General features: G+C 41.7%; 1 protein-coding gene across 1 annotated transcript in view; it reads left to right on the top strand.

The window, feature by feature from the left end:
* TOP2B (DNA topoisomerase II beta) overlaps window positions 1–11656 on the top strand; it is an 83483-nt gene extending 71827 nt beyond the window's left edge. The window contains exons 35-38 of the mRNA XM_077491430.1: window positions 6684–6797; window positions 6997–7122; window positions 9259–9344; window positions 11142–11656. Of these exons, the coding sequence (XP_077347556.1) occupies window positions 6684–6797; window positions 6997–7122; window positions 9259–9344; window positions 11142–11300 (485 nt within the window). The 3' untranslated portion in view covers window positions 11301–11656. The remainder of the gene's footprint in view (window positions 1–6683; window positions 6798–6996; window positions 7123–9258; window positions 9345–11141) is intronic.
* Window positions 11657–12915: the final 1259 nt, after the last annotated feature.

Genomic DNA, 12915 nt, shown 5'->3' with positions numbered 1-12915 from the left:
CCTTTACCCCCCGATCACCCCCCAATTACCCCTGCCCCCCCCAGTCACAGTGACACCAATTGCATTTTTTTTTTTTTTGCATTGGTGTCATTTGTGACTGTAATAACTGTTAGGGCAGTTAGGGTTAGCCCCCTTTAGTTCTAATGTGCCCCCCTAACCCCCCCAATAAAGGTTTAACCCCGTGATCACCCCCCCTCGCCAGTGTCACTAAGGCTGGGTTCACATTGCAGCGGTTTATGAGAACGAATGTGATTCGCACCGCACTGCAGTGCAAATCACATCCGATCTCTGTGCGATTCGAGTTCAGCCATACAGATAGTATGGCTGAATTCGTGTCGCACCCGCCGCAAATTCGCACGGGACCCTTTTTTTGGCCCGCAGCAGAATCGGATCGCATGGGTGTTCACACCATGCGATCCGAGTTTGCAGATCGCACTGCGATATGCGAACTGATCTGGGGGTGTCATTAACATTTCACTGACACTCCCAGCAGTTCGCATAGGGCAGTGTGAACTGCCGCCGGGAGGCATGCGATGCGGGAACCCGCCGCGGATTCATGGCGTTCCCGCATCGCTCCAGTGTGAACCCAGCCTAATAAGCGATCATTTTTCTGATCGCTGTATTAGTGTCACAGGTGACGCTAGTTAGGCAGGTAGGTATTTAGGTTCGCCGCAGCTTTTTATAGCGCCAGGGACCCCCATATACTACCGCATAAAGCCCCCTGATTTCCCCCTAGTTAACCCTTTCACCAGTGATCACCATATAACTGTTACAGGTGACGCTGGTTGGTTAGTTATTTTTTTATAGTTTCAGGGCACCCGCCATTTATTACCTAATAAAGGTTTAACCCCCTGATCACCCGGCGGGTGTCATTTGTGACTGTAATAACTGTTAGGGCAGTTAGGGTTAGCCCCCTTTAGTTCTAAGGTACCCCCCTAACCCCCCCAATAAAGGTTTAACCCCGTGATCACCCCCCGTCGCCAGTGTCACTAAGGCTGGGTTCACATTGCAGCGGTTTATGAGAACGGATGTGATTCTCACCCCACTGCAGTGCAAATCACATCCGATCTCTGTGCGATTCGAGTTCAGCCATACAGATAGTATGGCTGAATTCGCGCCGCGCCCGCCGCACCCGCCGCAAATTCGCACGGGACCCTTTTTTTGGTCCGCAGCAGAATCGGATCGCATGGGTATTCACACCATGCGATCCGAGTTTGCAGATCGCACTGCGATATGCGAACTGATCTGGGGGTGTCATTAACATTTCACTGACACTCCCAGCAGTTCGCATAGGGCAGTGTGAACTGCCGCCGGGAGGCATGTGATGCGGGAACCCGCCGCGCATTCGTGGCGTTCCCACATCGCTCCAGTGTGAACCCAGCCTAATAAGCGATCGTTTTTCTGATCACTGTATTAGTGTCACAGGTGACGCTAGTTAGGCAGGTAGGTATTTAGGTTCGCCGCAGCTTTTTATAGCGCCAGGGACCCCCATATACTACCGCATAAAGCCCCCTGATTGCCCCCTAGTTAACCCTTTCACCAGTGATCACCATATAACTGTTACAGGTGACGCTGGTTGGTTAGTTATTTTTTTTTATAGTTTCAGGGCACCCGCCATTTATTACCTAGTCTCACTAGTGTACCCCTAAATTTAGGGGTGTCTACTTTCCAAAATGGGGTCATTTGGGGGGGGTTTGTGCCATCTTGGCATTTTATGGCCTTCAAAACTGTAACGCCCTTAGAAAGCCTGAAGGCGGTGCTTGGTTTTCGGGGCCCCGTACGCGGCTAGGCTCCCAAAAAGTCCCACACATGTGGTATCCCCGTACTCAGGAGAAGCAGCAGAATTTATTTTGGGGTGTCATTTCACATATGCCCATAGCATGTGTGAGCAAAATATCATTTAGTGACAACTTTGTGGAAAAAAATTAAAAAAATTAAAGTTTGTAATTTTCCCGCAACTTGTGGCAAAATATAAAATATTCCATGGACTCAAAATGCCTCTCAGCAAATAGCTTGGGGTGTCTACTTTCTAAAATGGGGTCATTTGTGGGGGTTTTGTGCCATCTTGGCATTTTATGGCCTTCAAAACTGTAATAGGTAGTGAGAAGTGAAATCAAAAATTTACGCCCTTAGAAAGCCTGAAGGCGGTGCTTGGATTTCGGGGCCCCGTACGTGGCTAGGCTCCCAAAAAGTCCCACATATGTGGTATCCCCGTACTCAGGAGAAGCAGCAGAATTTATTTTTGGGTGTCATTTCACATATGCCCATAGCATGTGTGAGCAATATATAATTTAGTGACAACTTTGTGTAAAAAAAAAAAAAAAAAATATTTTTTGTCATTATTCAATCGCTTGAGGCAAAAAAATAAAATATTCAATGGGCTCAACATGCCACTTATCAATTTCCTTAGGGGGTCTACTTTCCAAAATGGGGTCATTTGGGGGGGTTTTGTACTGCCCTGCCATTTTAGCACCTCAAGAAATGAGATGGGCAGTCGTAAACTAAAAGCTGCGTAAATTCCAGAAAACGTACCTTAGTTTGTAGATGTGACAACTTTTGCGCAAACCAATAAATATACAATTATTGACTTTTTTTTTACCAAAGACATGTGGCTGAATACATTTTGGCCTAAATGTATGACTAAAATTGAGTTTATTGGATTTTTCTAATAACAAAAAGTAGAAAATATCATTTTTTTTCAAAATTTGCGGTCTTTTTACGTTTATATCGCAAAAAATAAAAATCGCAGAGGCAATCAAATACCATCAAAAGAAAGCTCTATTTGTGGGAAGAAAAGGACGCAAATTTTGTTTGGGTACAACATTGCATGACCGCGCAATTACCAGTTAAAGCAGCGCAGTGCCAAATTGTAAAAAGACCTCTGGTCATTTACCAGCAAAATGGTCCGGTCTGAAGGTGGTTAACCACATGCAAAAACTGACCCAAAATATGGATTGGAAGGGCCTGAAAGTAATAAAGCAATTCAGCCATTGTGTTCATCTTGACGATATTAGACAGGTTGAACCAAGAGAACAAGCCACACTGTCAATACATTAGGTCTTTTTTTATAGCAGTCAAGAGAGGGGAAAAATGTATTGGAAAAAATGTCTTCTACCTTATCAGGTAGATAAATGGCCAAATATTTTATACAGGATGTGGCCCATTTAAAAGGGAAATCTGTATGAAGTAGATTACCTAACGAGGCCGGCATTGCTATCCTTAACATTTCAGATTTCTGAAAATGTATACAACAGATCCTCATATGTCTTTAGTCAGAAAGCAAGTTCGGGAAAACATATCAATGGTTTGAACAGGAAAAACAAGTCATTGGCATACGCTGCAATCTTAGGAGCTAACGCCTTGTCTTGATGAATTCTGTTTAATATATGGATTATTTCTAACTGTTCGTAAAAAGGGTTTAAGCGTGAGAATAAAGATCTAGGGGGGAAAGGGGGCACCTGTCACATCCCATTTGTGATCCCAAAAGAAGAGGACAGATGGCCATTCACTTTTACTTGTGTGCAGGGACAAGTAAATAGCATTGATCCAATTCATCATCCGTCTGACCAAGACCTATATGTATAAGAGTCTCTTTTAAAAAGACCCAGTTCACCCCATCGAATGCCTTCTTGGCATCAGTGGAGAGAATCAACCATTGGGATCTTCCAGGCGTGAGCAGCATAGATAAGATTTATGGCCTTTAGTCCTTGTCTCGAGCTCCTCTTGTGGGAACGACCCCCACCTGGTCAGAGTGGACCAGCTGGGGAATCCGTTCAATCAGTTGCATTGCAAAGATTTTGGTGAATAGTTTAAGGTTGGTATTCAAAAAGGAAATCGGGCAATAATTTTGACAATGTAAAGGGTCCCTTCCTTTGAAATAACAGATATGTGTGCACGTAGTGCGTCTTCTGGGAAAGTGTGTCCCCTGTGCCCGCTTCATTATATGCTGTGAGAAAATGAGGGGACATGAGATCTCCGAAAGGGTTATACTATAGGAGGGAATAACTGTCTGGACCTGGAGCCTTAGCCGATTGCGTTTGTGCTACGGCCAATGCCTGTTCTTCCGCAAAAAGAGGTTCCTCCAACACAGCTAATTCATCGTTAGATAGACGAGGTATACCCAGACTTTGTATATAGCCCTGAATCGCTGTCACCCTAGCTGTGTCATCCGCTGAGGGCTATGAGCGATGAAGATTATATAATGACATATAATATCTTTAGACTATCTCAGCAATCTCCTCCGTCGCATGGACCTTATATTGAGTCTCATTAAAGGACTCGAGCGTGCGGGCCTTTTGAGCGCTAAGAGCACTCGCCAAAAGCTTACCACACTTGATGCTGTGAGGCGCACTCAAGTTTTAGTAAATCAACCCCCATGTGTAAAGTGTCAAACGGGCATCATTTAACCCCCTACTCCAATGTGAAGAGGATCAGCAATGAGAAGAATGGTAATTCGATCTGTAGACTTTCTTGCAAAAGTATCTTCAGCCGATGACTTTGTTTCTGGTGAACACCTTATGCTGAACAATCTCAGCCAAACCGACTGAATCTGATCCACACACAGCCATGGGCAGCTTCAGAGGCTGATGCTGTCTGATTTTTAAGTCACTCCAGTCTTTGCCTGACGGGCTTGACCCTGGGAAGTATGCGTTTTTTTCGCTTCTCTTGCTGTAGTGTGCACCACCCTGAAACTAGAGGCTGTCATTATATAAGCTCAGTTTAGTTGTAAAAATAAGTGTGAAATGCTAGACTCTGTTGGATGTAACAAGATGTCCGCTAGCCACCTTCTCACTGTATCCTTACTGTGGACGGGTGTAGCAAGATGACGTAGACTGAACGTCACTTCTGTAACAAAATCTGACAGGTCACCTAATCTGATGAAACCCCAGCAGTGTCCCCCCTTAATAAAGTGACTATCATACCAGTAGAAAATGCACCTGTATTTAACCCCTTCAATACCAGGCACACTTGCCCCTTCCTGTCCAGGACAATTTTCAGCTTTCAGCGCTGTCAGACTTTAAATGACAATTGCGCGGTCATGCAACACTGTATTCAAACAAACTTTTTATCATTTTCTTTCCACAAATAGAGCTTTCTTTTTGTGGTATTTGATCACCACTGGGATTTTTTTTTTTTTGCTAAACTAAAAAGGACAAATTTTAGAAAAAAGTTTTTCTTGGTTATAAAATTTTCCTTCACTGATGGGCACTGATGAGGCGGCGCTGGGGTTTTTTTTTTTTTTTATAATTTTTGTTAACCAAAAAGACAAACGTTTGAGAAAAAAATATTTTTCTTCATTATTGTCATAAATTATTGCAAATCTTTCTTAATAAACTTAGCCCAAATGCATTCTGCTAATTTTTTTGGTGAAAATAACCCAAATCAATGTGTATATATTCTGTAGGAAAGTTGAGTCCACAAACTATGGTATATATCTGAAAATCGATCAATGTTGATGTATTCACGGCTTACCTCATTTCTTGAAACCTGAAAACACCAGGACAGTACAAATGATCCCTTTTTGGATAGTAGAAATAGAAAGTCCAAGGTATTTAGTAAGAGGCATGGCGAGTTTTTTGAAGTTGTCATTTTTTTAAATCACAATTGAGGTAAATTCAAAATTCACAATTATATATTTTTTATACATACTGTCACCAGTACACTGCAGTGTTATCATATAACGGGGTGTGGCAGTGATCAGGGACACCAACTGGTGACAGTATGTGTGTGTTTTGTTTTTGTTTTTTTAGTTTTTTTTTTTTTTTTTTATTATACACTGTGACCCAACCAAAAAGCCTTTTTAGATCTGTTCTTCCAAGCAGGTCCTGCTCTTCAACACTTCTGTGACTGACTTTACTGTGACAAACTATGGCTGACTGGTTAAAATACCATAAAGGAATAAGTTCACCATCGGGAGCATATTACTAGTTCCATCCATTTTTAGGGTGTAACATGTCAACGATACTGGAGCCGCTCCCCGATCCCCACACTCCCTCTCTCCCAACACTGTCTTGATGGGGGAATCAAGCAAATTTCTTTGGTTGCAGGAAAAACTTTATCCTTTCTGTACCATAATGGCAAGTGTGCCTGTGTTTTATGTAAAAAAAAAAATAAATCTTCTGATCTGTACCTATATGAGTATGGAATCCAAAGACATGCAGGTAGGTTAATTGGCTTCTGTCCAAAATTGGCCCTAGTATATGAATGGGGACCTTGGATTGTGGGCTCTTTGAGGGTAGGGCCCAATGTGAGTGTGCAATGTACAGGGGCAATTGTAGACACTCAATCAGGTTGAACTGGATGGACTGGTGTCTTTATTCAACCTAACTAACTATGAAACTATGAGTACGGCTCCAGGCACTCAGCTGACTGTTGGCGCTCCCTCTCCTCTCTTCCCCTCCTTCCCGGCATGCCAGCATGAGGGCCTGGTGCCCGCCCACTAGAAGTGTAAGTTGGAGAGTGAAGAGAGCCGAGGAATCAGCTGAGCACCAGGAGTGGAGCTCATATAGGTACAGATGGGAATATTTTTTACATAGCACAGGGACAATTGTTATGGTACAGAGCAGGTAGGACGATATAGTTGCAAGGTGTTAACAACCACTTTAACTTTTCTTGACTGAAAACCTTGAAACTCTTGCCACTGGTTGAGTTTTTTTTTTTTTTTTTTTTCCTCTTTAAATTAGAAGAACCTACAAAATTAATTAGTGATGAGGACGAGCCTTCCTCCCCCTTTTACTCTTCAGCAATCAGCTTCAAGTCTTCAGAAAAACCAGCCAGCAAGACAACAACAAAGAAAGGTAAGAAGTGTGTGGGGTGGGGGGCTTCATATTTTAATACCAATGGTGGATACATTTGTGAGTTAATGCGTTGAAATGCGTTGAATCTGGGAAAAGATTCTGGGAACATGTGGTCTGGCATTACAGTTTTTGGGCCCAAGGACTGAACTTGGTTGTTAGTTTTGTTCTGTAACTTACAGCTATTCCTTTTTACACACAGCAAAAACCACCTCAGATGGAACGCCAAAACAAAGACGACCTCCAAAGCCAAAGAAGTCTGAAGTTTTTGTGAATTCAGATTCCGACTTGGAGTTTGGCTCCCCAAAGAAATCTACTACTCCCAAAGGTAACTGGTAACAAATTCTTTAAGAATCTTTGCATAAAATATGAATAGCTGTAACTGAGCCATGTTGGATGCTTTTGATAGTTACCACATATCTCTGCATCTCTCTGAATACTGAGTTCACAGTTTTAGTTTCACTGGAGTTCCCCCCCCCCCCATTATTTACTTTTATCTAGGGACTAACCATTTGAAGGCCTAGGTTCTTGTCTTGTTAATGCTTAGTGGTTTTATTCTCTTTGTTCTGGTGCCTGTTGTCCCCGGGCATGGGCATAGAGGGAAAATCTTCCAGTGAGGTCACCAGCTATAGCCACAACTGTCTACAGTGAGGGGAAAAAAAGCATTTGAACGCATGCTCATTTTGTACATTTGCCCACTGACAAAGAAATATGTCTATAATTTTAATGGTAGGTTTATTTTAACAGTGAGAGACAGAATAACAAAAATATCCAGTAAAACGCATTTCAAAAAAGTTATAACTTGATTTACATTTTAATGAGTGAAATAAGTATTTGATCCCCTATCAATTAGCGATATTTCTGGTTCTCAGGTGTCTTCTATACAGGTAAAGAGCTGAGATTAGGCGTAGGCTCTAAAAGGGAGTGCTCCTAATCTCTGCTTTTTACCTGTATAAAAGACACCTGTCCACAGAAGCAATCAATCAAGATTCCTATCTCTCCACCATGACCAAGATCAAAGAGCTGTCCAAGGATGTCAGGGACAAGATTGTAGACCTACACAAGGCTGGAATAGGCCAAGCTGCTTGATGAGAGGGTGACAACAGTGTCAACTTGTCAGTTTCAATGATCATGAGAACGGTGAGGAATCAGCCCAGAACTACACGGGGGAATCTTGTCAATGATCTTAAGGCAGCTGGGGCCATAGTCACCAAGAAAACAATTGCTAAACCACTATGCCATGAAGGACTGAAATCCTGCAGTGCCCGCAAGGTACCCTTGCTCACAAAAGCACATGTACAGGCCCGTCTGAAGTTTTCTAATGAACATCTGAATGATTGAGGAGAACTGGGTGAAAGTGTTGTGGTTGGGTGAGACCAAAATAGAGCTCTTTGGCTTCAACTCAACTCGCCTTGTTTGGAGGAGGAATGCTGCTTATGACCCCAAGAACACCCACTGTCAAACATGGAGGTGGAAAAATTATGCTTTAGGGGTGTTTTTTTCTGCTAAGGGGATAGGACAACCTCGTTGCATCAAAGGGATGATGGACGGGGCCATGTACCATCAAATCTTTGGTGAAAATCTACTTCTCTCAGCCAGGGCATTGAAAATGGGTGGTGGATGGGTATTCCAGCACAACAACAAACCCAAAACGCATGTCTAAAGCAACAATAGAGTGGCTTAAGAAGAAGCGCAATAAGGTCCTGGAGTGATCTAGCCAGTCTACAGACCTTAATCCCATAGAAATTATGTGAAGGGAGCTGAAGGTTCGAGTTGCCAAATGTCAGCCTCAAAACCTTAATGACTTGGAGTGGGGCAAAATCCCTCCTAAAAATGTGTGCAAACCTGGTGGGCAACTACAAGAAACGTCTGACCTCTGTGATTGCCATCAAGGGTTTTTCCACCAAGTACAAAGTCATGTTTTGCAAAGGGGTCAAATACTTATTTCACTCATTAAAATGCAAATTAATTTATAACTTTTTTGAAATGCGTTTTTCCTGATGTTTTTGTCTTTCTATAAATATTCTTTGACATGTATATTCATGTAAATGATAGCTGAATTTTAGCGTGTGCCATCTGAAGAACTCCAGCAAAGTCCATGTTTTCACACAGTATAGATGTACCCACATTACCACTCTGTATTTATATGTTCAAATAATGAAGCCATGCTGTATGAGGAAATGCACACAGGAACCTGTCTCCTACTCCCAACGCACAGTATGCACTTTTTTTTTTTATAATGCTATAGATGTCTCTTTCAGGAACCTGACATTTATAGAGATGAGCCTTTTCGACTCATAATACACTCAGAAAATATTAAGCATACCTAAAACATTTAGTAGTTGGTTGTATTTCTTGTGTAGTTCTCAGTGTAGTTGACTTTGAAATTCCTGCTATAGGCCACTAGGAGGCATCATTGTGTTACAGATAAGGTAATGTTGCATTTATGTTCTTTGTTTTAAAGCAAAAGGAAGAGGGAAGAAAAGGAAAACATCAGGTTCAGAGAACGAAGGAGATTACAATCCTGGGAAGAAACCCACATCCAGCAAAGTACGTATGCTGCTATTAAAGAATGAGCACACTTGTTCTTTTGGCACTGTCCTCAGCTAATTGATCACACCCTCACCTTCCAAAGATGCATATTCACCTAAATCTAATGCCCCGAGCCCCCATGGGCATAGTCCTTATGGATCGTTTACATCCTGTGCCCCAAGTCAGCTGTCTCCTGCCGTTGCCTCATAAATGTCTGTGGTGCTAGTTCGCGACATCTTTGTTGACTGAGCTTGTTTGGGGTGGATGCAGATTGTTTTGTTACAATCATAAATATAAGATATAAAAAAATAGATAAAAGAATAAATAAAATTTCCAAGTATATTTTTCAAAAATATACAATGTTGAAAACAGTCGTTAGATCAGTCACAATTATCCACCTTGTTCCTCTTTTTTGTGAGTGCCCAATTCCTGGTCTTAGTAGGATTTGACAAGAAGAGAATTCCCAGTGATTGAGAAAGTGTAATTTAAATTTTATATATATATATATATATATATATATATATACCTTAATTCCCAGCTTGAAGGTAAATGTTTTTCAACTTGCTCTACTCCCCTTCCTCCTTAAATACCTGAGTCTTCAGTCGATCCAGCGCTGTGCACAGCTGCATCTCTGCTCTCCCCTCTCCCTCTACTCCCAGGGACTGAGGCAATAAGGACTAGGTATACCTGGAGAATAACGCTTGCAAACTATCCCTCTCAAACATTCCCTAGATCCCCATGTCACACAGCCCACAATAGATCATACAGCACTTTTAAACATAGTGCCTCTGAGCACCTTGAGGAACAAGCCTAAATTCTCCCCTGGGTTAGTAAAATCATTCTTTGTAGACGGTCCTGATGGAAGGCCCTGCACAGAACAATTTGTAATGGACAATTGGTGCCAAAACATTTGTTAACATAAGAGACGGCAACTTATTCATTCCCCCTAACATTCATAAAGGAATTTTGAGGAGACAGTGGGGGCATTGGTATACAACGGAAATGGAGAGGTTAAACGCTAATGAAACAGATGGCCAGCAGCCTTGAAAATCTCATGTTAAACATTCGTACAAAAGTCACACAGCTGATGTATTTTCTGAAAGAAATAAAATGGTATCACTTTCAATTTGCGGAATTTACATACTTTTAGGTAAAAAAAAAATACACTAAAATAAACAGGTCACACAAACACAATATACTCCGCCCACTTTTAACTTCCAGTTCTGATCTGGAAGGTGCTAAATGGCAGTGGAGGAGGAGGCAGACAATGAATTATGACCCTAAAATTATTTCTCTCACTCTGTTTACAGAGATAAATGTGTGGTGCAATTGCTACACATTTTTCACATACATATGTGGGCCCTAAGTGTGCTCGCTTGTATGCAATGAGCTTGTTTTACAAATATGGAGTCCAGGACTTAGAAACTATCTAAGGGCAGGAAGTGGCAAATAGTGTGTCGCTGTCTTCAAAGTCATGAAGCTCTAGCAGGGTGCCAAGTTTTAAAGCACAATGCTGCACTTAAGTAATATATCACACTCAATGATATAGGTGATCATACCACTGCTTATTAAATGGTGCCCTTGGAGTTCATCTAGCAGTCGGAAAAACTGTTTTTAGATTGCCCCTTTAAATATTTAGATTGGCTGGTTTGAATATATCCAGCAAGCCCTGCTTTCTTAGCCTCTGATTAACTGTCTATGACCAGAATATACTAATTACAATGTGCAAATGTAATTTTTGTTGCGTGAACTGGGTCTTTTACATTATAATTGTATCATTTTTAAAACCCGTCTCTGCCACTGTTTTTATTTCAGAAATCAAAGAAAACAACCGCATTTGACAATGATTCAGACGTGGACATTTTCCCATCAGAAACTGGAAACGAAAGTGCGACAAGGCAGCGGCCTGGCCGGGCCAGGAAAGAAGTGAAATATTTTGCAGAATCTGATGATGATGATTTTGCTATGTTTTAGTTATGTGCCCGAAGAGCACCAAACTGTTTTCCAGCAAAGTATCTTGTGTAGTCCTCTCGTCCCTCCTGTTGGCGACTTTTGTACATTGTCTTATTTTATGTGATGACGTATTTGATGTTTTTTATTATCGTCGTAGGCATTTTAACATTTGTTGTTACACATACAGTTTTCTGCTCTTTTTTACTCATGAAATGTCATGTACTTGTATCAATTTGGCTTGTAGAAATGTTTTAGACTGCCGTGCTCAAGCACACATTTTAATTGTCTTGAAAAAAAAAAAATACAGAAAAAAAAAAAATAACAGAGCAGCCCTGCTTTTTAAGATGAAGACAAAACATTAAAAAATGAAAATACAATAGAGTTTGTTTTTTCTTAGGGAAATGGGGAAGCTGCTGCAGAAAGGGTACTAAAGCAATAAGACCTCATTCTGAACAGAACACTGATAATCTACATCCCCTTAACCACTTCGCGCCGGGAGGACGTCCTGGGACAGCCTCGACTTTCCGGGGTTATATCTGAATGATGCCTGAGGTTACAGACATTCAGTTATCAGCATTTTCAGCCGGCGATTCCCTGCACCATAAGAATGATGGCTGTTCCGTCGCTTGATCGTTCTTACAGGCGGCGGGAGGGGACGTCCCCCCCGCCCCTTCTACCGACTCACCGCTTCCATCGGAGACAGGATCCGCCGCCCCCCCGGATAATGATCATAGAGATTTCCGGCGTACCAGATGGTCACTGGAGTCTCTATGATTGTTCGGAGGCCGGGCGTGATGTCATAACATTCAAATAACGGTGCCGTCTCGGCTGGGAAGCCGTGACCGTTTTTTTTTTTTTTTAGGATTCCCAGCCTAGAGGTGAAATATGGGGTCTTATTGACCCCATATCTCACTGTAAATAGGTTAGATCATGCCATATTCCTATTACAAGGGATGTTTACATTCCTTGTAATAGGAATAAAAGTAATCCCATTTTTTTTTTTTTTAAGTGTCAAACTAAAAAAAGAAAAGTAAAATTAAAATTAACAATAAAATTTTTTAAAGCGCCCCTGTCACCGTGAGCTTGTACGCAGAAGCGAACGCATACGTAAGTCCCGCCCACATATGAAAACGGTGTGCAAACCACACATGTGAGGTATCACGACAAACGTTAGAGCGAGAGCAATAATTCTAGCCCTAGGCCTCTGTAACGCAAAACATGTAACCAGTAAAAAATTTTAAAGCGTCGCCTGTGGGGATTTTTAAATACCAAAGTTTGGCGCCATTCTACGAGTGCGTGCAATTTTGAAGCGTGACATGTTGGGTATCTATTTACTCGCGTATCTTCATCTTTCACATTATGCAAAAAAATTGGGCTAACTATACTATACCGTGCGAGATAAAAAGTTGCAACAACTGCCATTGTATTCTCTAGGGTCTTTGCTTAAAAAAACATATAATGTTTGGGGGTTCTATGAAATTTTCTAGCAAAAAAATTATGAATTTTACATGTCGGGGAGAAATGTCAAAATTGGGCTGGGCGCGAAGTGGTTAATATCTAGCTAGTGCTCTGCCGAGGAGGGCTTATCCTGTTGCGGTTCTGTGCAGTGCTGTGCAAGCTTTAAACTCATCTGTTT

This window comes from Lithobates pipiens, unplaced genomic scaffold (assembly GCF_037356315.1).
Source record: "Lithobates pipiens isolate NorthernLeopardFrog02 unplaced genomic scaffold, aLitPip1_a1.2 Scaffold_19, whole genome shotgun sequence".
NCBI lineage: Eukaryota > Metazoa > Chordata > Amphibia > Anura > Ranidae > Lithobates > Lithobates pipiens.
Note: the sequence above shows the minus strand (reverse complement) of the source record. Positions and strands in the feature narration are given on the sequence as shown.